Source organism: Neovison vison, chromosome 5, assembly GCF_020171115.1.
Source record: "Neovison vison isolate M4711 chromosome 5, ASM_NN_V1, whole genome shotgun sequence".
Classification (NCBI taxonomy): Eukaryota; Metazoa; Chordata; class Mammalia; order Carnivora; family Mustelidae; genus Neogale; species Neogale vison.
Window position 1 is genome coordinate 66120216 of NC_058095.1, and position 23078 is coordinate 66143293.

A 23078-nucleotide genomic window follows, 5' to 3' on the forward strand; every position below is an offset into this window, starting at 1 on the left:
GAATCTCAGTTCTGGGGCTACCTCAAGACACCCAAAGCTGAACCTGGGGCTCTGCAGAGGGTCTGACCCACCGTTCTACCTTTTCAGAGCTGCCACCGTGTGTTACTTAAATTCCAGAGGATGCAGTTGCTAAGGTAACGATGTTTTCTCATTCTGACCTTCCAGGCTTAGAACCTGGTGTGGGATGGATAAACCTTGATGAAAAGATGCAAGTCTTGCCCTCCATCAGGGAAAGTGAGCCATGGCTCATGTGTCACCTCCCTGGCCTTCATAAGATGGTGGCGTCATCCACACACCTGGCACTCCTAAGCCTCCTACACAGACCTTTCTCCACAGTACACTCAAGTACATATCTTACTTTTTAATCAGAATCATCGGTCTGCGTGAAGATGGAAGCTCCACGAGAGCAGAAATTCTGCTTGTTTTCTTTTCTTTTTTAAAGATTTTATTTATCCATTTGACAGATAGAGATCACAAGTAGGCAGAGGCAGGCAGAGAGAGAGGGAAGCAGAGAGCTTGATGCGTGGCTCGATCCCAGGACCCTGGGATCATGACCTGAGCCAAAAACAGAGGCTTTAACCCACTGAGTCACCCACGCGCTTCTCTGTCTGTTTTCTTCACTGCTGATGTCCCAGAACTGAAAATACAAGGGGACACCAAACAGATCCCTCCCTAAAAAGCCACTGAATTTAATATATGGAGAGTTTTGACAGAACCCACCGTGCTATACTCTGATGGGCTGAAAAGAAAGTTCTTTCAAGTGAAAATGTACATGGCTACTGCCTTTTTTTTTTTAGCAGAATTGTCTGAGTTTTCTACAATTTACTTTTGGCTTCCTGAGTCAGAGAGAACAATCTTTAGAAGGCTTAAGAAGCATCTCAGACAAATAGGTCTAGACAGAGGATATTTTGCAAGGAGTAAATGAATCAGACACATATGACTTATGTTTCCCTTTAAATTTACAGAGATTTAACGACAAATTAAAAAAAATACTCTTCATGCAGAATGAGTTTTGGGTGTCATCAAGCATAACATGCTTTGAGAACTTGTACAAGATGTTCACAAAACAAAACATCACTACGGCAGGAAATATAATTCTCGCTCTTATGATGGCAAATATCCGATTGTATAATCCCCCCCTGCATTCTAATTATAATAACACTCCATGCCAAAGGACCGATTCCTTCTGGAAATTTTCATCGTCTCTTTGTGTCCATCTAGCACTTTCCTCAATCCACTTCTGTAAGGTGGGGAAATGATAGCTCAGTCAAGTGGCCATGACCATGTGCGGCTCAGCCAGGGCCACCCTTACTTGTTCCTGGCCTTTCTGAGGCCACCCCTACATCCCTTACCCTAAAGCCCCCCAGAATCAGCTTTCTCTCCCCCACTCCTTAAGCTTCTCCATTTCCTCAGCAACGTGGCTGATGTGCGGAGGGAGGCTGTCATTGGGGTGGCCTGCCTTTACAGGGTGGTTTCGACCCTCAGAGCGGGCTGAAGCAGGGGGCTCAGAGAGCAGCTAAAGGAGAAAACAATGCACTGGAAGCAAAGCTTATACTCTGGGGGTCTTTCTTACTGGCCACTAACCCAACTAATTTTTTTCCTCTTTCTATTTTAGCAGAAACTGGGCGGGGGAAGGTCATGTCAAAGATATAAAACACTTCTATTCTTGGGTAGAAACTGATTTTAAGACCCTTGACTCCTGCTATTATAAAGACAATCCCAGTCCTGCTGCCGCTCAAGTATCTGGGGCCTGGCTCCTGGCTGAGGCCTTGTTTTCTTGCTGGGGTCTTTCTTTCTCTGTCCCCAACCCCCTCAAAGCTTAAGGTTGGGGAAGGAGTGTTGGGGTACCAGAATCTTCAGAATTTTTAGCAAAGTGGGGTAAAGGTGTGGGAAAGCAGGGCCTGCGTGGAGAGAAGGGAGGAGATGACAAGTTTATTTTGATTATTTAACATTTATTTATTTATTTAAGTCATCTCCGCACCCAAAGTGGGGCTCAAAGTCATGACCCCTTGATCAAGAGTCACATGCTCTACTGACTGAGCTAGTCAGGCGCCCTGGAGATGGCAATTTTAAAGAGGGCTGCTATTTAATGGGAAAGGGAACACAATCCAACTTACAAAAGAAAACATTGGAGAGTATTTTTGTGTCCTTGGAACAGAAAAAGATTTCTGAAATAGGACGCAGAAAGCACTAGCCACTGGGAAAAGATGGATAAATGAGACGTCATTAAAATGAAAGACCTCGTTCAACAAAAAAGCAAAAATTCAAGCCACTGTGGGAGCAGACATTTGCAATACCTCTATTTGACAAAGGACGGATATCTAGACTATATCAAGGGCTCCTGAAAGCAACCAGAGAAAGACAGACAATCTGATTTTATTCTACCTTTTTTTTTTTAAAAGGTTTTATTTTTTTAAAAAGGTTTTATTTATTTATTTGACAGAGGGAGAGAGAGATCACAAGTAGGCAGAGAGGCAGGCAGAGAGAGGGGGAAGCAGGCTCCCCGCTGAGCAGAGAGTCCGATGCAGGGCTCGATCCCAGGACCCTGAGATCATGATCTGAGTGTAAGAGGCTTAACCCACTGAGCCACCCAGGCGCCCTGACAATCTGATTTTAAGACAGGCAAGAGACCTACAGTGCACATCCTCAAAGAGATTACCCTGATGTCGCCCACTTAGCATGTGGAAAAGTCCTTGGCCTCATTGGCCAGCAGGGAAGTTCAAGTCCCAAGCACAAAGAGATGTCACTACACACTTACGCAAAGACTGGGAGTAATAAGACTGGTGTTGTCGGTGAAAATGCAGAGGAACGATCTCGCCTCTCTTCCTGAGGGCAGGGCGGGGGGAAGCAAACCACACAACTGTCTCAGAAATCTGTTTGGCACAATCTTGAATATGGGCACACCCAATGGTCCAGTAATTTCACTTCTAGGTGTAGATCCAGAAAGAATGAGCGCACCTGTGTTCTGAGAGAAATGCACGAGAACGCACCAGCACCACGTAACGACAGCCCTGAACTGGAAATAACTCATCCATCCAGCAAGAGGGGAAGGGGCGGATAAATAATGGGTGTGATCCCACAACAGGTTCCAAAGGGTGAAGAAAATGAACAAACCAGAGAAGCCTTGATGACTTCGTATCGTAGGGTAAGAGCTGGATGCAGGTATGACAGGTTTTGATTGCATTTATGTAAAGTTCAAGTGCAGGCAAAACTAATACAGCATTTAGGGATGCCTTCTTTTTGCAGAAAACCATGAGGAAAAGACCTGAAGACAGCACTTGCCTTTGGGAGTGGGGAAGGGCTAGGATCAGAAAGTCACACAAGAGGTTTGGGGGAATTGACAATGCTCTGTTTCTGGAAGGGAAATGGCCCATGAAACTGTACCTGCTATTTGGTGAATTTTTAACTTTGTATATGGTATTTCATAATAACAAAGCTTACACTTCTATCAAGCATTCCTTCCTCGTGTAACCTTCCCAGAAGACAAATACTGTCTTGATAAACTGAAACTTTAAACGCAAACAGCTCTAAAGTAACAGAAAAAATGGGGCCTTTGTGTCAATCAGAGGGAGGCACCCTCTTTGGGAAGGTGCTTCAGCCAAGGCTGTCTTCCCTGGACTGAGGCAGCCTGTTGGGCCCATTGTTTGTGGAGACTACATCTCCTCTGAGTAAAGAAAAATGTGGCCCTTCTGCAGGAGACGAGGACCTCCACTGAGGTCCACGGCTTGTTGGGTGGACTGGCTCTCAGTCCCATTTGGCACCAGAGTAAACCCTACCACCACTGTGGCCTTCCCTAGGAGAACAGAAGGGCAACAATTAGATGCCAAGCATATGCATGCACAGGACAAATATGGGCCCAGGATTGCTGCTGCCCAGAGCTGGATGGAGGCTGGCCGACGCTGTCACTCACCGCGTAGCCTTCTGTCTTCTTCTGGCACCATTTCAGGAGAGCGTTACGCTTGGAGCCACCATATTCCCGGGCCAAGGCAGCCAGCGGGTCTCTTCTTTCCACGCTGGTTAGAAAGAAGAGCACAGAGTAAAGAGAAGATGCTAATGTTTAGAAGCCTCAAGTACATATAAGACAAATAACGAGATTAGAAAAGCCAAAGTCTAGGTCAACCCAGGGAGACTCAAGATAAACAACCAAATCAGTCCCATTAATAGTGCATTTTACTATGTGTCATGATACGGAAGAAAAATTAATTTGTACTTCTTAGCTATCAGAAGTCTGGAAAGAGGCTGTTTTTGCTTTTTTTTTTGTTTTTTTAAATCCATCTGTTGGCTCTGTCCACCTAGCCCTCAACAGACTTAAGTACAGTGCCATTTTAACTGAAGACGCTATAGAAAAAAAACACTCCACAAGCTTCAAGACTTCACCTTATCTACATAACATATAAAAGGAAGACTGAAAGGGCATTGAAAAACACCAGATTGGCTGGTGCTGGTAAGGAGATACCAGGTGATCATCAGTAAAAATGACTCAAAACAGGGTCTTTGCACACTCCAAAGGAGGCCCTCAGTGTGTGCTACGTTAACTCAATCCTGAGCACCTGCTTAGTCAAAGGAAATGATTTTACTAATTAATACACAACAGCATTCTAATTCTCAGTTTGCTGTAGACATCTGTTAATCTTTACGCTACCTAAGATTATTCATATACTACCAAGGGATTTAAGACCACACAGTGTCTTCCACGATGACTACTGTAAACCGAGAATTAGATTCCCCCAGCGATGGAACAGCATGAAGGAGAGCAGGAACGAAACAGCTGATGTATCTCTGGAACATTTGCTGTTAAAAGGCAATTTATGAGCATGTGTACCCCCTGAACAGCATGGGGAATAGAGGTGCTGGCCCCACACACAGCTGAAAACCCACGTACGACTTTTGATTTCCCCTGAACTTAACCACGAATAGCCCACTGGGGACAGGAAGCCTCATCGATAACATACAGTCAATGAGCACAAATTTTTTAGGTTATATATATTGTACACTACAGTCCTACAATAAAGTAAGCTAGAGAAAGAACATAGTAAGAAAATGATAGAAAGGAGAAAATAAATATATAATACTGTATTGTACTTATCAGAAAGAAATCCACATACGAGTGGACCTGTCCAATTCAAAGCCCATGAAATAGGATTCACCCCTAGATGTGTATATCATCAGAGCACATATGCAAGAATGCTCATAGCAGCACTTTTTATACTAAAAAACTGAAAACAATCAAATGTACATCCTCAAGGAAATGGGAGAACAGCAGTGTATTCCTACAATGGAACACTGTACAGCAATAAAAACTGATGAATTACAGATGTATGCAGTAACTTGAACAGCAGGAACAATTTTGAAAAAAAAAACACAACATGTGTCCATGTATACAAAATTTTTAACTTAGTAACATATTGTTGATATTGTTTGGGGATACAAGCATCCACTGTGAGAACTGGGAAAGAAAAGCAAAGGACGACATATACCATAGTCAGAGGCAGTGGTGGCCCTGGAGTGGGGCAGAGAAGGGGGGGCTTCCAGGAGATTTCAACAGTAATAATAACTTTATTTTCCTCAAACTGGAAGGTCGATATCCAGCAGCATTGTTGTTCTTTATACCTTACACGCATTTTATTGTTACTGTTTTGTAACATTCTGATACTTAATAAAAATACTTTTTTAAAAAAGATTTTATTTATTTATTTGACAGACCGAGATCACAAGTAGGCAGAGAGAGAGAGGAAGGGAAGCAGGCTCCCTGCTGAGCCAGAGAGCCCGATGCGGGGCTCAATCCCAGGACACTAGTATCATGACCTGAGCCTAAGGCAGAGGCTTTAACCCACTGAGCCACCCAGGCGCCCTCTTAATAAAAACACTTAAAAAAGTATTTTCTTTATTTGTTTGAGAACAAGAGAGCGAGCACAAGTGGGGACAGAGGGGGCAGAGGGAGAAGCCAACTCCCCCCTGAGCAGGGAGCCCAACACAGGGGTCCATCCAAGGACCCTGGGATCATGACCTGAGCCAAAGGCAGCAGCTTCACTGACTGAGCCACCGAGGTGCCCCTTAATAAAAATACTTTAAAAATATTTCTAGGAGTAATAGGATGACTGAGGACCTCAGCCACCTGAATTGAGGTAGAGAGATTTTTAAGAAAATGTCATACTTGCATTAAAAATTTTCTTATGTAATTTGATGGCTGTTTCCCTTGCACCTGGTATATTTGTAAACTTAAGTCCCCAAGTTTCTGTGGTCAGAGTCACTGTTAACTATGAAGTTATGCTAACTGTGCCTGTTTGTTACTTCATCGCTGAGAACTTAATATCTAAGTCTGACAAACTAGGGAAGACTGAAATGCAGGTTTAGAAAAGAGCTTCTGTATCCATGGATGACCACAACACTAACAGAACAGGTTTCTTTTTTTTTAAAAGATTTTATTTATTCATTTGACAGAGATCACAAGTAGGCAGAGAGAGAGAGGAAGGGAAGCAGGCTCCCTGCTGAGCAGAGAGCCCGATGCGGGGCTCGATCCCAGGACCCTGGGATCATGACCTGAGCAGAAGGCAGAGGCTTTAACCCACTGAGCCACCTAGGCACCCCCAGAACAGGTTTCTTTAAAAAATAATGTTAACTAGATACAACACTCCCTCCAAATTAATAATAATAGGATGAGAACTACCAAAACAAGTGATTTCTATCCTGTCATTTGTTTGTCGCAATGACGTGAATATGAAAAAAAAATAACACATTAATCACTAATTTAATCTTTCATGATGAAGGGTGATAATATAAATTGCATATTAACATACACATAGCCTTTTTGTACGTGTTTCTGGCATAAAGAAAAGAGCAGTTTCAGGTTAGCACTAATTCTGGGCCTTAGAAGCAGTTTTGATCACTTAAATCTCCTGTGCATAAACAAGGCTAATATGTAGTATCTGAGGCTTTAAGTTGAATCTCTGAAAGGCATGACTTCATCTATTTGGGTCCAAATACACACTACACCCAAAGATCTGCCAAGAGTTGAACTTATTCAGACTTTCATAAAATCCTTTACAATACCCATAATGGTAGTTAGCATGTCGGTCAAGCAGCTGTTACTCCCCAAGCAGCTAGTTCTGTATATTCGTCTGTCTACCTGTTCCCAGCACTGGCTGGCCCGGCGCTGTGTGTGTAGCACGGCCCTGGGGCCCAGGAAAGAGACCGACACGTGAGATGAAGATTTACTGTGTACTACAGCACAGCCTAAATACATGGGGACAAAGGCTCACACGGCACGACAGTGCATTAAATACCCAGCATGAGCCTAAGACATGGAAGGCAAAGAAGGGGGCTGTCGGCACCCCCCGGGTGGCTGGCTACCAGCCTGTGGAGGGTTTGACTTTGCAAGGGAAGCACTCAGGAGTGTGAGAGGACAGGAGGGAGATGATTCAGGCTGGGCCCTTGTGAGTGGTCGCAGAAGCCTGTGTCAGCTGCAAAGGATGAGAATGGAAGTGGCAGGTGAGCTGCGGGGTGCCAAGCCGCAGGGAATGCAGGGAGTAGAACGAGGAGCGTGGGTGGAAGGGTGCATGACAAGTCAGGGGAGGTTTCTGAGAAGGTCTGCACAGGATGCTCTTCCTGTTTTCGAAGATGGACTCCACGTGGAGAAGCCTCGGGAGAGGCGAGGGTGGCGGAGTGGCTGGTGGAGGCTTGCCGGGGCCTGGGGGAGCAGGAACACTGAGCAGGGAGAGGTGGCAGAGGCGGGAGCCACGCCAGGCCTCTGGTGGCCACCCTGGCCGTCTCTGTCCTCTCTCTCTCCCCTGCCCTCCCCCTCTCATCACTGCCAGTGTACTTGTGATGCTGACTTCAAAGCACCCCTCTAATACTTCCCATATGCACTGTTTCCTGTACGACTACTCAAAATCCAAATACGAATCCCACAAAGTTAGTGGTTTCTCCCTGCTTTACCAAAAAGAGTAGAAACCTCTAACCTTGGCAATGGAGACCATTCACAACCTCCCTTTCCAGCGGTGATAATCTGAGCATCTGTCTGCCTCCCTAGCCCATACTAGGAGATGATGATGCGTCTGCCTGGGCTGGTCCTCATGAGGCCCCCAGGACAGTCTAACCAAAGGAAACCACCCCCAGCTCCCTGAATGTTGTGTAGGGCTCCTCACGGGAACCCCCACAGGCCCCCTGGCAGAAATGCTGCCTCCCCCTTTCCAGACTTCTTAACCCAACTAATGACCCCCCAAGAGTCTGCATCCACTCTGGTTTCACGGCCCTATTTCATTTTGCACGGTCCTGCTGTCCAGGGCCCGCTTCCCATGCTGAAGGCACGTTCTGTGTCTGGTTGTTTTCATTAAGGAAAAATACACATACAAGTAAACTGACCACAGGCGGTGAAAACAGAAGGAAGATTACAAGGCCACCAGCCCAGTGAGGTCTCACTGTGTAAACATGATACCTGAGTTTGCTCTGCGGTTTCAAGCCCCCAGTGGACGCGCTCAGCAGCCTCGTGTTCCCGAAGCCCAGAGAAGGGGGTCTGCTCAGGGACTCCAGCGAGGGGCTCTTCCGGAGATAAGGGTCCTGTTTCAGGTCCTCACCCCTTCCCTTTAAAAGATCTGTGTGGAGAACAACATAGTCACCTATTCCTAGAAGAGAAATTTGACTGGTCACCACACCTTCTTCTCAAGTACAACAGAATTCTCATTGGATTCCTAAGTATAAATATATAATAAATTTAAGTTTATAGAGTTAAGTAAAAAAACGCACATCGGGACATGGCCTTTTTCTAGAAAGGATTCTCCAGGCAGGACTGACTACATAATTCACAGAGACTAATGCCAAATTAGCCCCTCATTCAAAAATTATGAAGAATTTCAAGATGGCACCCTTGGAGCCGTGAACCAAAGCCCTTCTACACCCTCGGCACAGGTCCTACCCCCTCAGAGCCAGCCCTGCTCCCAGTAAAGCACTTTGTTTGAACTGACAGGCATCTGAGAGAGAGAGAGCTGGCTGGAAGATACCCAGTGGGATTTTCAAATCACAGGTGGCAGCAGGCAAAAAGCTGGGTACCAAGAACAGTAACGATTTTATAGGAAAAAAAAAAAGCCATTCCAGTCCTAGGGTCTGGCTGGCTAAAAATAAGCAAACATAAATTCTTTAAAGACTCCTTTCTGCTGTTCTATTAGGAGTTAAAACAGGTTAATGAAACAGGCAGAACCCTCCGGATGGTATTTCCTGAAGGACCACCAGAGCACAGATCGGGAGAAAACATTGAGAGTGTCTGGTTTATACTGACAAAGGCAACAGGAGCTCAGAGAACAGGGGTGGCTTGCTCAATGCCACACGACAGGCCTCTGTGACCAGGCTGAACCCACGGTCGCCTCCTATGACACCGTAAACAGTCATGGAAGAAAACAATGCTTGTATGGCTAAGAGCCGCCAATTATGGGTAGCAAAGTGGGGAGTGAGGCTAATGAGCTTGGAAGAGGAGAGGAAAAACAGTGCTTACATCACTAAAGAGAACAACAAAAACAGCGCATTAATCTCCTTTCAGCAGCTTCTGATGACCTCAAAGCTGGCAAGGCTAACCCGAGCAAGCAGTTTTTACCGCGTAACCCTTTTTTAGTACAGTAAATAGAATCATCCGCGTAGACAGGTGTCTGGTGGGGCAAAACAGGGGCACTGAAAAGGAATGGTTTAATTTGGGGCAAGAACTACTAGGGTTTGAGCGCCAGATTTAGCTTGTCAATTAAAATGACGGCTTCTTCGCACAAAAGGCAATGTGGGAGGGACAGAGAAGACACAAATATTGTGACCAAAAGCTCATGTGGTACTTAAAAACATGGTTAAGATGGTATGTTTTGTGTTACGGGTATTTTAGCCACAATTACAAAAACAAAACAAAACAAAAATAAGCTTGCCTAGGAATACATCACTGTGCCCGTAACCAAGTTATCCCCGATTTTCCACTACACAGCAAGTGTAGAGAATGCAAATCAGGCGGGTTTCCAATATTCTGTTTTGACCTCCCTTCCATTTCTAGGAAGGGGGAACTTATCTGCACAGAAAAAAGAGCCTGCTCTACTGGCTTCATTCGCCCTTTGTTTTTTTTTTTTTTTTTTTTTTTCTCTTATTCTCCTGTCCTTAGACAGAATTTCCTTCTTTATTTATTTAACACAAAGAGAGATCACAAGTAAGCAGAGAGGCAGGCAGAGAGAGATGGGTAAGCAGGCTCCTCACTGAGCAGAGAGCCTGATGTGGGGCTCGATCCCAGAACCCTGAGATCATGACCTGACCTGAAGGCAGAGGCTTAACCCACTGAGCCGCCCAGGCACCCCTAGCATTTCCTTCTTCCTCGGAATCATTATTCTGACTCCAAGTCCTCATATGATAAGCTTTTATCACTTCTTTATGACATTGCTGATCAGAGTAATCCCCTGCCTTGTTACCAGAAGGCAGCATGGTAGAAAGAATCAGAAAAAAATCCCACCCTGGTCCCAGAGCTTTCTAGCTATGCAGTCCAGATTTCTGGCTTTCTTGCCCTGCTAGAGGCACCAGTAAATAATTTGTTTAGTGTTCTTTTCATCTTTTCTGTGGCTTTACAGTAAGAACACACAGTCCTACACATATATTTCTGAGGCACATACTTGGGACAGCTTACCCTTCTGCTAATGTCTGCTCTCACAGGTGAACTGAGCAGAAAGGGAACAGAAGCTAAGGTCAAGGTCACCCCTTCTGCTCATCCCACAGCCAGCTGCGTTCACTCAGCCCCTGGAGTGAACCTCTGAGGGAGACAGCACTATTTCCAACCCAGAGATGAGGAAACCACACCCCCAGGAGGTAGAATGATGGGGCCAAGAGACAAGCCCACCCCTGGGTGCCCAGCTCTGTAACTGCGGCTTCACACTGGCCAAGCAGCACTCGAGGCGCAGGAGTGACAAAGCGACAGGGAGGATTGTGGATTCCAACCACGGTGTCACCAGCAGGGTCCGGATTTTAAAAAATACCAGAGTAACAACAGGAAGAGGGCCACATTCAAAGGCAAAGACAGGACGAAAGAGGCATATTTTAGGAATTGTGGAAGCAAAGAGACCTTCAGAATCAGATAAGATTTTTTTTTCTAAAAATAGTTACTTCTAAAGATGGTTAAGATATTCTCTTGAGATTCCATAAAAATACAAACAAACAAAAAACTCCCCAAAGCTAGACATCTCTCCCGAACAGATGCACACTGAGAAGTACAGTGGCAGGAAGCAGGATCTAACATCCCGAACACAGAGTCTTAAATTGTTTGGAATAAATGCCATCAACTATTTTTCTAAGCTCGGTTTCAGGCAAAGAAGAAAAGTAAACCTCACAAAATAAGAGGTCAAACGTATTTGCTATTTTTTTAAAATTTTTAAATTTTTAATTTTTAAAATATTTTATTTATTTATTTGACAGAGAGAGAGAGAGAGGAGATCACAAGTAGGCAGAGAGGCAGGCAGAGAGAGATGGGTAAGCAGGCTCCTCGCTGAGCAGAGAGCCTGATGCACGTCTCGATCCCAGAACCCTGACATCATGACCCGAGCTGAAGGCAGAGGCTTAACCCACTGAGCCACCCAGGTGCCCCTGTTTTTTTTTAAGAGTTTATTCATTTATTTGTCAGAAAGAGAGAAAGACAGAGAGAGCACAAGCAGGAGGGAGGAGCAGAGGGAGAGGGAGAAGCAGACTCCCTGCTGAGCAAGGAGCCCTATAAGGACATGGGGCTAGGGACCTGAGCCGAAGGCAGACCCTTAACTAACTGAACCACACAGGCATCCCAAAAGTGTTTGCTCCTTAAGGTATTACCTGAAAGGGGAAGGTCTGGAAGATCCAAACGCTGAGTCACACCTTTGCTGGCCGGCCAAACACTGTTGTACGTTGAATGCCTCTAAAAAAACCAAAGGGCACACCAGCATGGTGAGCTTGTGACATCTGATACGTAAACATGGTGTGTGTATGCATGCGTCCATGCAACAGTTCTCAAGCTCATAGGAATCACCAGGGTTAGCTTTTAAAACAACTTATTTTTTCAATATCTTTTTTTAAAAAAAGAATGTATTTATTCATTTGATGAGGGGTGGGGTGGGAAGCGGGAGAAGCAGACTCCCTCCTGAGCAGGGATTTCCCCCCACCCCATCTCCGCCTTGGGGCTCTGATCCGAGGACCCTGAGATCATGACCTGAGCTGAAGGCAGATGCTTAGCCAACTGAGCCACCCAGGTGCCCTGAGGGTGGGGGGGGGCGTAATCATTATTAATCAGCTTTGTGAGTACCTTCCTGGAAAATTCTATGTATATTCTAGGGGGTGGGTAAAAACATTGATTTTTAATGGCCAACAGATATATGGAAACATGCTCAGTATCACTCATCATTGGGGAAGTGCAAATCAAAACCACAGTGATAGGGGGGTGGGAGGTTGGGGTACCAGGTGGTGGGTATTATAGAGGGCACAGCTTGCATGGAGCACTGGGTGTGGTGAAAAAATAATGAATACTGTTCTTCTGAAAATAAATAAATTGGAAAAAAAAAGGAAAAAAAAACCACAGTGATATATCACCTCACACCTGTTTGGAGGGTCATTATTTTAAAAAATGAGAGAGAGAGAGAATAACAAGTGTTAGCAAAAATGTGGAAAAATTGGAATTTTTGTGCACCGCTGGCGAGAATGGAAAATGGTGCATCCACTATAGAAAATAGTAGGAATGGGGGCGCCTGGGTGGCTCAGTGGGTTAAGCCGCTGCCTTCAGCTCAGGTCATGATCTCAGGGTCCTGGGATCGAGTCCCGCATCGGGCTCTCTGTTCAGCGGGGAGCCTGCTTCCTCCTCTCTCTCTGCCTGCCTCTCTGCCTACTTGTGATCTCTGTCAAATAAATAAATAAAATCTTAAAAAAAAAAAGAAAATAGTAGGGATGTTCCTCAAAAAATTAAAAATAGAGCTCCTGTACCACCCAGTAGTCCCACTTCTGGGCCTATACCCCAAACAACTGAAAACAGAATCCAGAAGAGATGTTTTGCACGCCCATGTTCCTGGCAGCATTACTCACAATAGCCAAGAGCTCGGAACAAACTACCCGTCCATGGACAGATGAATGGGATAAAAAAAAATGCAGTCTGTATGCACAATGGAATATTAATCAGTCTTAAAAAGAAGGAAATCCTGGAACAAATCTGGGAGGACAGTACTGTCAGGTTGGGCGGGACCACATCTGTGGCAGTGGGAGCCTAAAGCGGCTGCTGTGTTTTGACAGAAGCAGTAGTTCTAGGCAAGCCCTTAGAGAAAGACTTGCCAGAAATACAAGTTCCTTTCACCGGCCAACTTTTGAGATGTTTTGGGAACCTTTCTTGGAAGCGCAGTGGACACCAGAGCTCTCCCTGTATTCAATTCCTTTCTGCGGGATGGGATGGGCTAAAGTGATTTCCGGTATCTGGAAGCTAAGGGTGATTGATACGTTCTCCTGCAGGAAGAACTTCTTAAGTGGGTGAAACCCATGGAAGGAATTTCCCTGTACTGTTTTTGTAGGAAGGTGCATCAACAGAGGAGTGCTTAAACAGATCACCACATGCCACACAGCCTTTAAGAAGAATGCATTATTTCTCCAAACACTGACAGTTGAAGATGTCTCTGGTATATTCCTTCACTCATTCAACAAATATTTATTGAGCTTCTACTGTGATATGACTGTGTGCCAGCCACTGTTGCAGACAAGAGGTATAACAGCAAGCAAAACCTTTCTCTGTGCTGGATGTAGAGTTTGCTCAAGATTCCCTCTCTCTTTCCCTCTCCCGCCTCTCCCCCTGCTCACATGTGCACACATGCGCCCACTCTCTCTCTTTAAAAAAAAAAATCCGTGCCCTCAGGGAGTACATTCCAATGACAAGTGAAATGAGTCCGTGTCTGAACAATGTGCAGTGTAATCCAATTTATGAAACTTTCTCTTCCTCCCTACACACACAGACATTTTATGAAAGAAAAACACCTAGAAGGATACACAACAAGCCATAAACAGTGGTTATTTCTGGGGCTAGGGAGCAAGAGAGAGTTCTTAACTCACTCTTTCTCTCTCTCTTTTCTTTTTTTTTGAGATTTATTTATTTGAGGGAGAGAGACAGAGATAGCCAGAAGAGATCATGAGCAGAGAAGCGAGGGAGAAGCAGGCTCCCCGCTGAGCAGGGAGCCTGACGTGAAGCTCGATCCCAAGACTCTGGGATCATGACCTGAGCTGAAGGCAGAGGCTTAACTGACTGACCCACTCTGGTGTCCCTAACGCATTCTCTTTTCAAGTGACTAGAGCAGTATGACAGTAATCTAAGGTTAACAGAGGTCAGAATGATGGCTACATTAATAGATTACCCACTGGGTGGTGGCAGGAGAGGGCCTTAATGATTCAATGAAGATGCTTTATCTTGGTGTTAGGTACATGGGTGTGTGTATACAGAAACATTCAAGCTGTATATATTTAAAAGGCGTGTGCTTTACTTTATACATGAATCAGAGCCGGTGGTGTGCACCTGCTCACAAGGGCCAATTATTAAATCTTCAGGAATTTTGCAAGCTAGTTTTCAACATGGCCCCTATTAAGATTAAATTATATTATAAGCAAAAGTAATAAATACTCAAAACTCTCTGCTTCCTATTTATTAGTCTTCCCACGATGACTGGGGTTACTTACACTTATTCCACCTGTTTTCTAGAAATACGTGATAAATGTCTCTTCTCAACTCCACGTTCACTGACGTCACGGAGCTAGCTGGATGCTGGCGACAATCGGAATACAAACCCACGCTTTTACTCCCTGGCAAGACGCCAGCTGTTAAATGTTTTGTCAGCAACCTTGTGTGTGTAGCTCAATGAATTTAAGTCAAAATGAAGCATGATCTGTTTCAGTTTCATTTAAAAACTCGGTGATTATTGGAATATAAGTAATTGCTTTACTTGGTTTTACATATGAAGAAGTATAAAGTATCTTCCAGGGCAAAAAAGTTAAAAAAAAAAAAAAGAAAAAAAGAAAAATTGAAAAGATCCCAAACAACAGGGGCACCAGGGTGGCTCAGTCGTTAAGTGTCTACCTTCGGCTCAGGTCATGGTCCCAAAGTCCTGGGATTGAACCCCGCATGGGGCTCCCTACTTGACAGGAAGCCTGCTTCTCCCTCTCCGGCTCTCCGGTGCTTGTGATCTCTCTCTCACTGTGTCTCTCTGTCATAAATGAACAAAATCTTAAAAATAAGGGGAGGGGGACACGCCTGGGTGGCTCAGTGGGTTAAGCCTCTGCCTTTGACTCAGGTCATGATCGCAGGGTCCAGGGATTGAGCCCCACATCGGGCTCTCTGCTCAGTGGGGAGTCTGCTTCCCCCTCTTTCTGCCTGCCTCTCTGCTTACTTGTGATCTATCTCAATGTCCCTCCCCAAAAAAAAAAAATCCCAAACAACATACACTGGCTGCTAAGGACACCAAAAAAGGGTACTTGTGAATGACATTGCCCTTGGCTCAGCAGGAGCTGCTGAATGTTATTATAACATGGAAAGTCTCGGTCTTAGAAAATGCCAAGAGGGGGCCTGGTTGGCTCTGTTAGTGGAGCGTGCAACTCTTGATCTAGGGGTTGTGAGCTCCCAGGTTGAGTGTGGAGATTACTTAAAAATAAAATCTTAAAATAAAGAAAAGAAAAGAAAATGCCAACAGGCCAAGAAGCTCTGGTCTAGAACCTTCAGAATATGTCAAAGGTGACACAGATTGCCCAGTGAACTCTTAAGAATTTATAAATGGTAAACATTTTCTCTCTCTGGGGTGCTTTAAAAACAAAATAAAACACTTCCTTGAGAAAAATATCTAGTTCAATATCCACTTCTGGTAAAAATTATAGTCTTCATTGAACTGAAAACTTCAGATGTATCTTATGGGGAACAAAATGTCATTAACAAATCGTATGAGGTTTATATGTTGTCTCTCTCAGAACTTTATTAAGCCTCAAACTGTAATTTTTTTTAAAAAGGCTTTATGTATTTATTTGAGAGAGGGAGGGAGAGAGAGAGAGAGAGAGAGAACACTAGCATGCACAAGCCACAGGGGGAGGAGGGAGGGTAGAGCAGAGGCAGAGGGAGAAGCAGATTCCCTACTGAACAGAGAGCGTGATGCGGGGCTCGATCCCAGGACCCAGAGATCATGACCTGTGCCAAAGGCAGACACTTAACTGACTGAGCCACCCAGGCACCCATCAAAATCGCAATTTTTCAATGGAAGTTTCGCTATTACTATTTATGGTTTATTAAAAATGATGTTCAATATGCCTCAAAAATACACCAAGTGGTTTTCACTTCTTGTTTCCTGAGCATGAGCCAGCATCATGGACCCTCGTGGCCTGGACCACCACCCACACATCCAAGACCCTCAAAATACCTGCATTGGGGAGACAGCAGCGGCGGGAGCGGTCCTTACTGGAATCCCACTCAGGGGACTTCTGGGGGCTTTATGGACAGAAATATTCTGTCCAACTCCACCTGCCAAGAAAAGAAATGGGAACATTTCTATGTAGTTTCAGTTCCAAGTAGCAAAGAGTAGTTCCTGATTTGTTCTTATAAAACCATCCCATACTGCTTATAACAGATTACATTTACTCTGTTCTCTTTCCTCTGGACTAGTGTTGAACTTGGGGAGGGGCAGTCAATTGAATGGTCTTAGAGGTGGGACCCCAGGGACAAGAAAACACACATGATGAGGTATCTACGGTAAGAAGGAACAGGAAAGTTCGTGCACAAACTATTATTGTTAACGGGAAGTGTCCCATCTTCATGGACTGAAGGTAGTCAATGGGCTTTTGCATCTTTTAATATTCGTGGTCTTGTCTTAATCTGAGCTGAGAACTCTTTTAGCAAAGACCACCAGGTATGTCCTAGCATTATCTATGACTTCAGTCTGTGGTCGAGAGAAGAAATACACTGCTATTTTGGACAGAGGTGTACTCGGTTTCCTCTATTTACTATATTTTTGTGTGTATGGATGTGCGTTTTTCTCATATATATAGTTAACAGTGAAGAAAGGTGAATCGGTGAGCCAGAGAGATGTTTCTAGAAAAAGCTGGGAATGTATCAAGACCAGGAATGAAAGGTCAGCACAGGTGGTCACACACAAGACCAGGCAGAGAAAAGTCTAAGAGGGGAGGTGGGGAAGGCCAGGGGTCCTGCTAGACAGCCAACTGCACAGACTCAACACCTTGTTTCCTAGGAAACGAATCCTCTGGTTGGCCCAGCTAAGAGGGAAGTGGTCGTAACCTGAGTTTAATGGACACAGAGGCAGAAAAGGAAGGTGGCAAGTCTGGAATTAAAGCTACGGGAGAGATGGAGAGAAAGAGGAGGTTTTGTTACACGTGAGCCAGACTCCTCACTGTCGTCTTCCTGGAGCATCTGCCGGGCTGCAGCAAGTGTCTGGGATACAGTGACTCCTTGTGGAATGATCTAGACTGAGCCCCTGTGGTTGCATCCCCTCGGGGCCAGTGTTGGAGTAGAGACAGGCTTGATACACGGGGCCATGGTCTGCATGGGAGTTCTGCTCATGAGACGAAATGATGAAATACCTGGCCGTCCCAAGTCGAACGACTTGATGAGGGACTTAACAGTGGTCGCAGATTCCGATGGCGTTGGAGACGTCCTGCTCATGTAGACGCCATGCCAGCGGCCGGGAGCCTCAACCCCGGGTGGCTCCGACTCTTTGTTAACGGGTCTGCATGGTAAAGAGCATTATCCAATTGAGAAGGCGGAGGGTTCCCATGGGGGGTGGGGGGAGACACAGATAACGACAGACCTAAATCTGAAAGGAGGACCCCCAATTTCAAATCCCTCTTCAGGAAATAATATAGGGCTTGCTCTCAATTTTCATAGAGGCGTTTTGAAGGTGTACCAGGCATATCTAAAAAAATAACAATACTGATGGTATTTCTTCTTAAAAATGATTTAACATACGTTATCAAAAATACTATCAATATTTATTTCATTTTTCTTATTTTTATCCAATAATCTGCTCCTAGAAAGTAGTAGCCCATACCTGAGAATGACAGACCGTTGGACCCAAGGACCATGTCATACGCTCACAGCTGGTTTACCTCATCTATCTGTTGTTAAAATTTAAACATATATATGCACATGTGTCTGTAATTACCTCTTATTTAAAAAATGTTATCAAATCTCTCCAATTCATTGGTCTCTTTGTTTGGTCACAGAATGGTCTTCAAGTGGTGTTGGTTTTCCACACACCTACCTCACCATACAGGACACCTGGCGGTTGTGTCTATTTTGATCCAAGAATGTGTGAGCTCTTGTACATAACTCAAAGCAGTCAAAAGTTAACTACCTCTGGGGAATGCCACATTACACCCCTGCTACCTTCCCAACAGGCCGATTGGTATTAAGGAAGATTGGTCATGTCGATCATGTGTCTGCAAGGGCTCTTTCCTGAAAAACTGAGTAAAAGCCCAGCTCCGGACCCTTCCCAGGGATGGACAGACTTCTCTCCTAGGACTCCCCTCCACCCACCTCACTTTCAGACTCCAAGTCTAGCTACCTGAAATTCTGTTCCTTGTAGGTCCTGTCTCTGTATCCTTGCTCATTCTATGCCCTTCCTGGAACACAATTTTTTTTTTCCAAAATATTTTTTACTTTTATTCATGAAACGAACCTAAAAGAGTCTGTAGCTCTGGAGTGAGACAGAAATTAAAGTTAAGTCTTTTGTCTCTTGGGCATCCGTGTTTTTCAGAACTTCATTTTTGAATTTCAACATAAGCATACAGATGACATAAAAACAAACAAGGTTTGGAACACAAGCATCCAGGTAAAAGGACAGTGGCAAAGAGGGGCAAATTAGGAAGAGCCACAGTACATCCCTACAATGGGCAATGACCAGGCAAAACGAGGCCGAAAATGCTGGCTCCCACATGCCAGTTTCACCAGGAAAGGACTTACAAATCAAAAAGGACACAGATCAATTTCACCCACTAGGAACCTATTCTTCCTCTGTATTCTATTTGAGCTTCTGTGCCTCTGATATGTAACATAAATTTACCTTAAAGAGCCTCCCTTCTGGTTTAAGATTATAGTAACAGTCAGCAGCAGTGGGCACGGATCTAAGCAGAACCTACAGACACAGATACTGGGCAAACGTCAGGGCCTGATACTCTCACAAGTGAGAATAAGGGACGGACAATTATCTGCTCCCCTCCAAGGCATGCCCTGACCTACGAATATACTCCATAAATTCCATGATTTAAAATGAAGAGAATATTCGTACTCAAAGGATGTTTATATTTATGACAGGAAACAGAATTATATGCTTGATGGCATCTGCCTGGAGAATGCAAAAGAATTCAAGAACAGAGGAAAATATACAAAAGATGAGAATTTGCAATGAAAGGCTGAGTCTGAAAAGTGGTATTAGCAATCTAATAATCCCAGTAAAATATTTTAAAGCAGAACAGGCTCAAGAGAAAAAGAAAGGAGGGCATACTGGGAAAGTCTCTTTGAATACGGAGGAAATAAATAACGTAAAGGTGGGATTTCGATTCACTGGGCACAGGATGGCTTTGACCATACATGGTGCTAGCCGTACATCCGGGAGAAGACCCGCACCTCATATCGGACTGAACAAAGAAAGGCAAATCAAACATCTGACAGAGAAACAGATAAAGACACAGATAGAGAAAAGGTGATCGCCTACTTCTGCAAGGGAGGGGAGGGAAAATCTTAAACAAAAAACACCCCAGACACAGTAAAGGAAAATATAAACAGACTGCGTCACAATATAAATTTTTCCACGAGAATGATGGTAAAACCGTAAGACCCATAATGTACTGGGTAAGCACACATCGCTGATAAGATATGACTTACAAACGGAGAAGAGGAAAAAAATCAGTCCACGAATAAATAAGCAAAAGTGCTAAACGAGCAATTCTCAAAAGAGGAAAAGTAAATGATTAACATATAAAAATTTCCCTGGGAAAATGCAAATTCGAAGCAAAATTTTTGCTTATTCTATTCACAAAATTAAGCTAAGGCTATGTATAAACAGGTACTTTCATCAAAAAGTAAAATGTCACAAGTCTTAGATAAGTAACCTGGTAAATCTATCAAAATCAAAGCTGCATATCCTCCAAGGTAGTGATCCTACTTTTAGGAACCCACCCTATGAAAATAAAAACGATCTATAATGCTATGTGGGTAAGGACTGCTATTATGCCATTATTGGGGAAGAAAAAAATCTAGAAAATACAACCTTGATGTTCACAAAATATGACAATATTTCAATATTCTAGGGCACATCCATCCTCTAGAATACCACACAGCTATTAAATTGAGTTAAATTTGGGGCACTTTGGGGGGCTCAGTTAGTAAGTGTCTGACTCTTGGTCTTGGGGCAGGGGTCTTGACCTCAGAGTCGTGAGTTCCGGCCCTGCACTGGGCTCCACAATGGACACAGAACCTACTTAAAAGAAAAGAAAATAATAAAAAAATGAATTAAATGAATTAAACTCGTAAATATCGACTTAGAAGGATGCCCATGATACACTGTTAATATAGTGTATAAATTTTATAAAAACACATAAAAATGAACCCTATGTATTTATATGAGTAGAGAGGGAGGAAAGAAAAAGACACACCATGAACACTGATTACCTTATAGAGAGTACTGGAGAGGGAAACGATGAATATTTTTCACGGAACACCTCTGTTTTGTTACAAGGACACCTAAACATTCATAAGTAAGAAGAAACCCAATACATCAAATCAGCAAGTGACCTCTATTTATTTTTACAGTTCGACAAGATAAGCCAGGACCTCAAATTCCACACTAGATTGTTCGGGAAACACTGGCATTTCGCTTCAACAATTTATGCAAAATTAGTTATCTTTGCTCCTTGCTCTTTTGTTCCAAGACTGAAATCATTTTTAAAAATCACATTCATATTTAAAATCAGCCTCCTGTCTACAACTCGTATCAGAAGTCCATCTTGCTTCTGGCTCAGATTCTAGCTACAGGACACGGCTTTCGAGTTCTGAAACCACCTGCGCTAGAAACCCAAGGACAGGTGGACATGAAGGCCCCGCACACACTTGGCCAGCGATGACAAATCAGGCAACAGACTCTTCTGAATAATAATGTATTTATTTAGCACTTCATGAATGCCTACGTATAAAAATATTTAACGGTACCCAGACTACAGGCAGATCGGGATACTCAATGAGAGTACAACTGTGTATCTGAAGTGGAGGCGATTTTCCTTTTGTTTACGTTTGCAAACACCTGGTAAGTGAAATGTGGGATCATTCCAAGAAAATCTCAGTCTGTGGTAAAGAGCTCCCAGTAGGTGTACTGGACAGTGCCAGAGAGCGTCAAAGCCATTTTCACAGAAGAGGAACCGATCTCCTCTCTTTTACCACCAGACAAAATTTTTCTAGGGATTCTGGGCTCTCCAGCTGGACATGGCAAGCTGTCCTCCTGCGTTAAAGAGCCTTCCTGTTCCTCACGCCCTCCCACCAGACAGGAGCTCCTGTCGCATCCTGGGGACATGTAGCGAAGACCCGCCACCATCTGAAGGGCACGGCTGCTCCTGGAGTGAGAGCCGAGGGAGGCCGGGCCTCGTGGAGCCACTGAATTAGGTGCAGATCTCAACAAATAATGTACTTCCCAAGTTCAACATCCCACTCTGAACTCTGGACCATTCTGAATCATCCACTTCTGGATTCAAAGCCTTTCAGTTTCTGGGTTAAGTTTTATTCCTGAGGCGCTGGTTGTAGTTGTTCCTTAATTTTTAGTCTGATTCCCAAGGGCACGGCCACCACGTAAACAAACCGGCTCGACTACATCCTTTTTGGTCAGCCAAACATCAGTTTGCGTTGAGCCCAGTGGAGATTCTGGAAATCCAACCCTGACTTAGTGGTGGCTTGTTTTGGATGAGGTAACGACATCAGACCCCAGTTGGAAAGGGCTCGTTCGGGACTTGATAGAAGGGAAGCAGAACCCGCTAGCTTCTTCAGAACCAGATGGGACACAGACGGCTTCCTGGTTTGCGGTAAGTAGTGTTAATGCCAGGATTATCAGGTACCATGTTCAAGAGGAAACACAGAAATAAATTCCAAAAAGTAAGACACAGGCACGGGCCACATTCACCAGCGCGCTGCACACCCTAGCTGCGTACAAAAAAGTGAGTTTCACACCATGCTTGTACTTGGTCTTTTTCAAGAACTTCATCTATGCTCCAAACAAAAGACTGCCGAATCTTCTGAGAAAAAGAAAGAAGGGGGGAAAAAAGAGGGAAGGATCATCTTTGATTGTGCAATGGGTTGATTCCAAAATGTAGAAAAAAAGGGAAAGAGACTTGATCGCCATGACTCTGTCATGAAACAGTGGCTGTTACACGGCGACAATCTGGCTCTTTGTAAAGAGGTAATTTCTCTCCCACATTATTCCCCCCTTCATATAGAAATGGCTGTAGTTTCCCATCATGGCAAGGGCTGGGCTGTCTTTCTTCCAGCAAATGCTCTGCTAGCTGACAGAGACCATGGAGCTGTGGAAACAGAAATGGAGGGGGGAGAGGCTGGTAAAGGAGTTACTTGAGGCAACACGATCTCAGGCTACAAACAGAAGAATTAACAGTGGCCACTGACCCATGGGGAAGACCTAATATCTAGAACAGGACCAGCATGTTTTAATTCCTACTCCTCCAAATTTTTTTGGGAAGTCAAAGGTCTTTAGACAGAGAACATGCCAAGGACTTCAAGACACCACTGCTGGGCTCCTCTCCCTAGACCTTCTCTGACAGATGACTGCACTGGGTAAGTGGAGACGGCCAGGGTGCACAAAACCAGGCTTCTCTGTGATTTTCGGAGTGGCTCGAGCTTCCCTCTGCTAACTTAGAGTCAAGGCAAAAAAACAAACAAACAAAAAAAACAGAAAAAAGGATTTCTTTCAGTATTGAGACATAGCGGTCCTAAAGGCCTAGGGGAAGCTCATGTCCACGCTTTTCAAAGCAAGTCTGTGAGGATAGGAAGCAGGGGAGCAGACACAGCTCACTGTGATTCCAGGCTCTGTGTCCAATGCCAG

At 44.4% G+C, this 23078-nt stretch overlaps 2 protein-coding genes across 2 annotated transcripts in view; both read right to left on the reverse strand.

Annotated features, from left to right (window-relative positions):
- Positions 1-3761: 3761 nt before the first annotated feature.
- LOC122907376 (cytospin-B-like) lies at positions 3762-21545 on the reverse strand. Its single transcript, XM_044250266.1, has 7 exons — positions 21349-21545; positions 17563-17708; positions 16389-16489; positions 11806-11887; positions 8435-8591; positions 3911-4013; positions 3762-3793 (listed from the first exon to the last, which is right to left on the reverse strand). The coding sequence occupies exons 1-7, from the start codon at positions 21543-21545 to the stop codon at positions 3773-3775; spliced, it is 807 nt and encodes a 268-aa protein (XP_044106201.1). The 3' UTR covers positions 3762-3772.
- The window catches only part of LOC122907377 (cytospin-B-like), a 426680-nt gene continuing 424723 nt past the window's right edge, over positions 21122-23078 (reverse strand). Inside the window, 1 exon segment of the mRNA XM_044250267.1 lies at positions 21122-22542. Coding sequence (XP_044106202.1) covers positions 22521-22542 — 22 coding nt within the window. The 3' untranslated portion in view covers positions 21122-22520.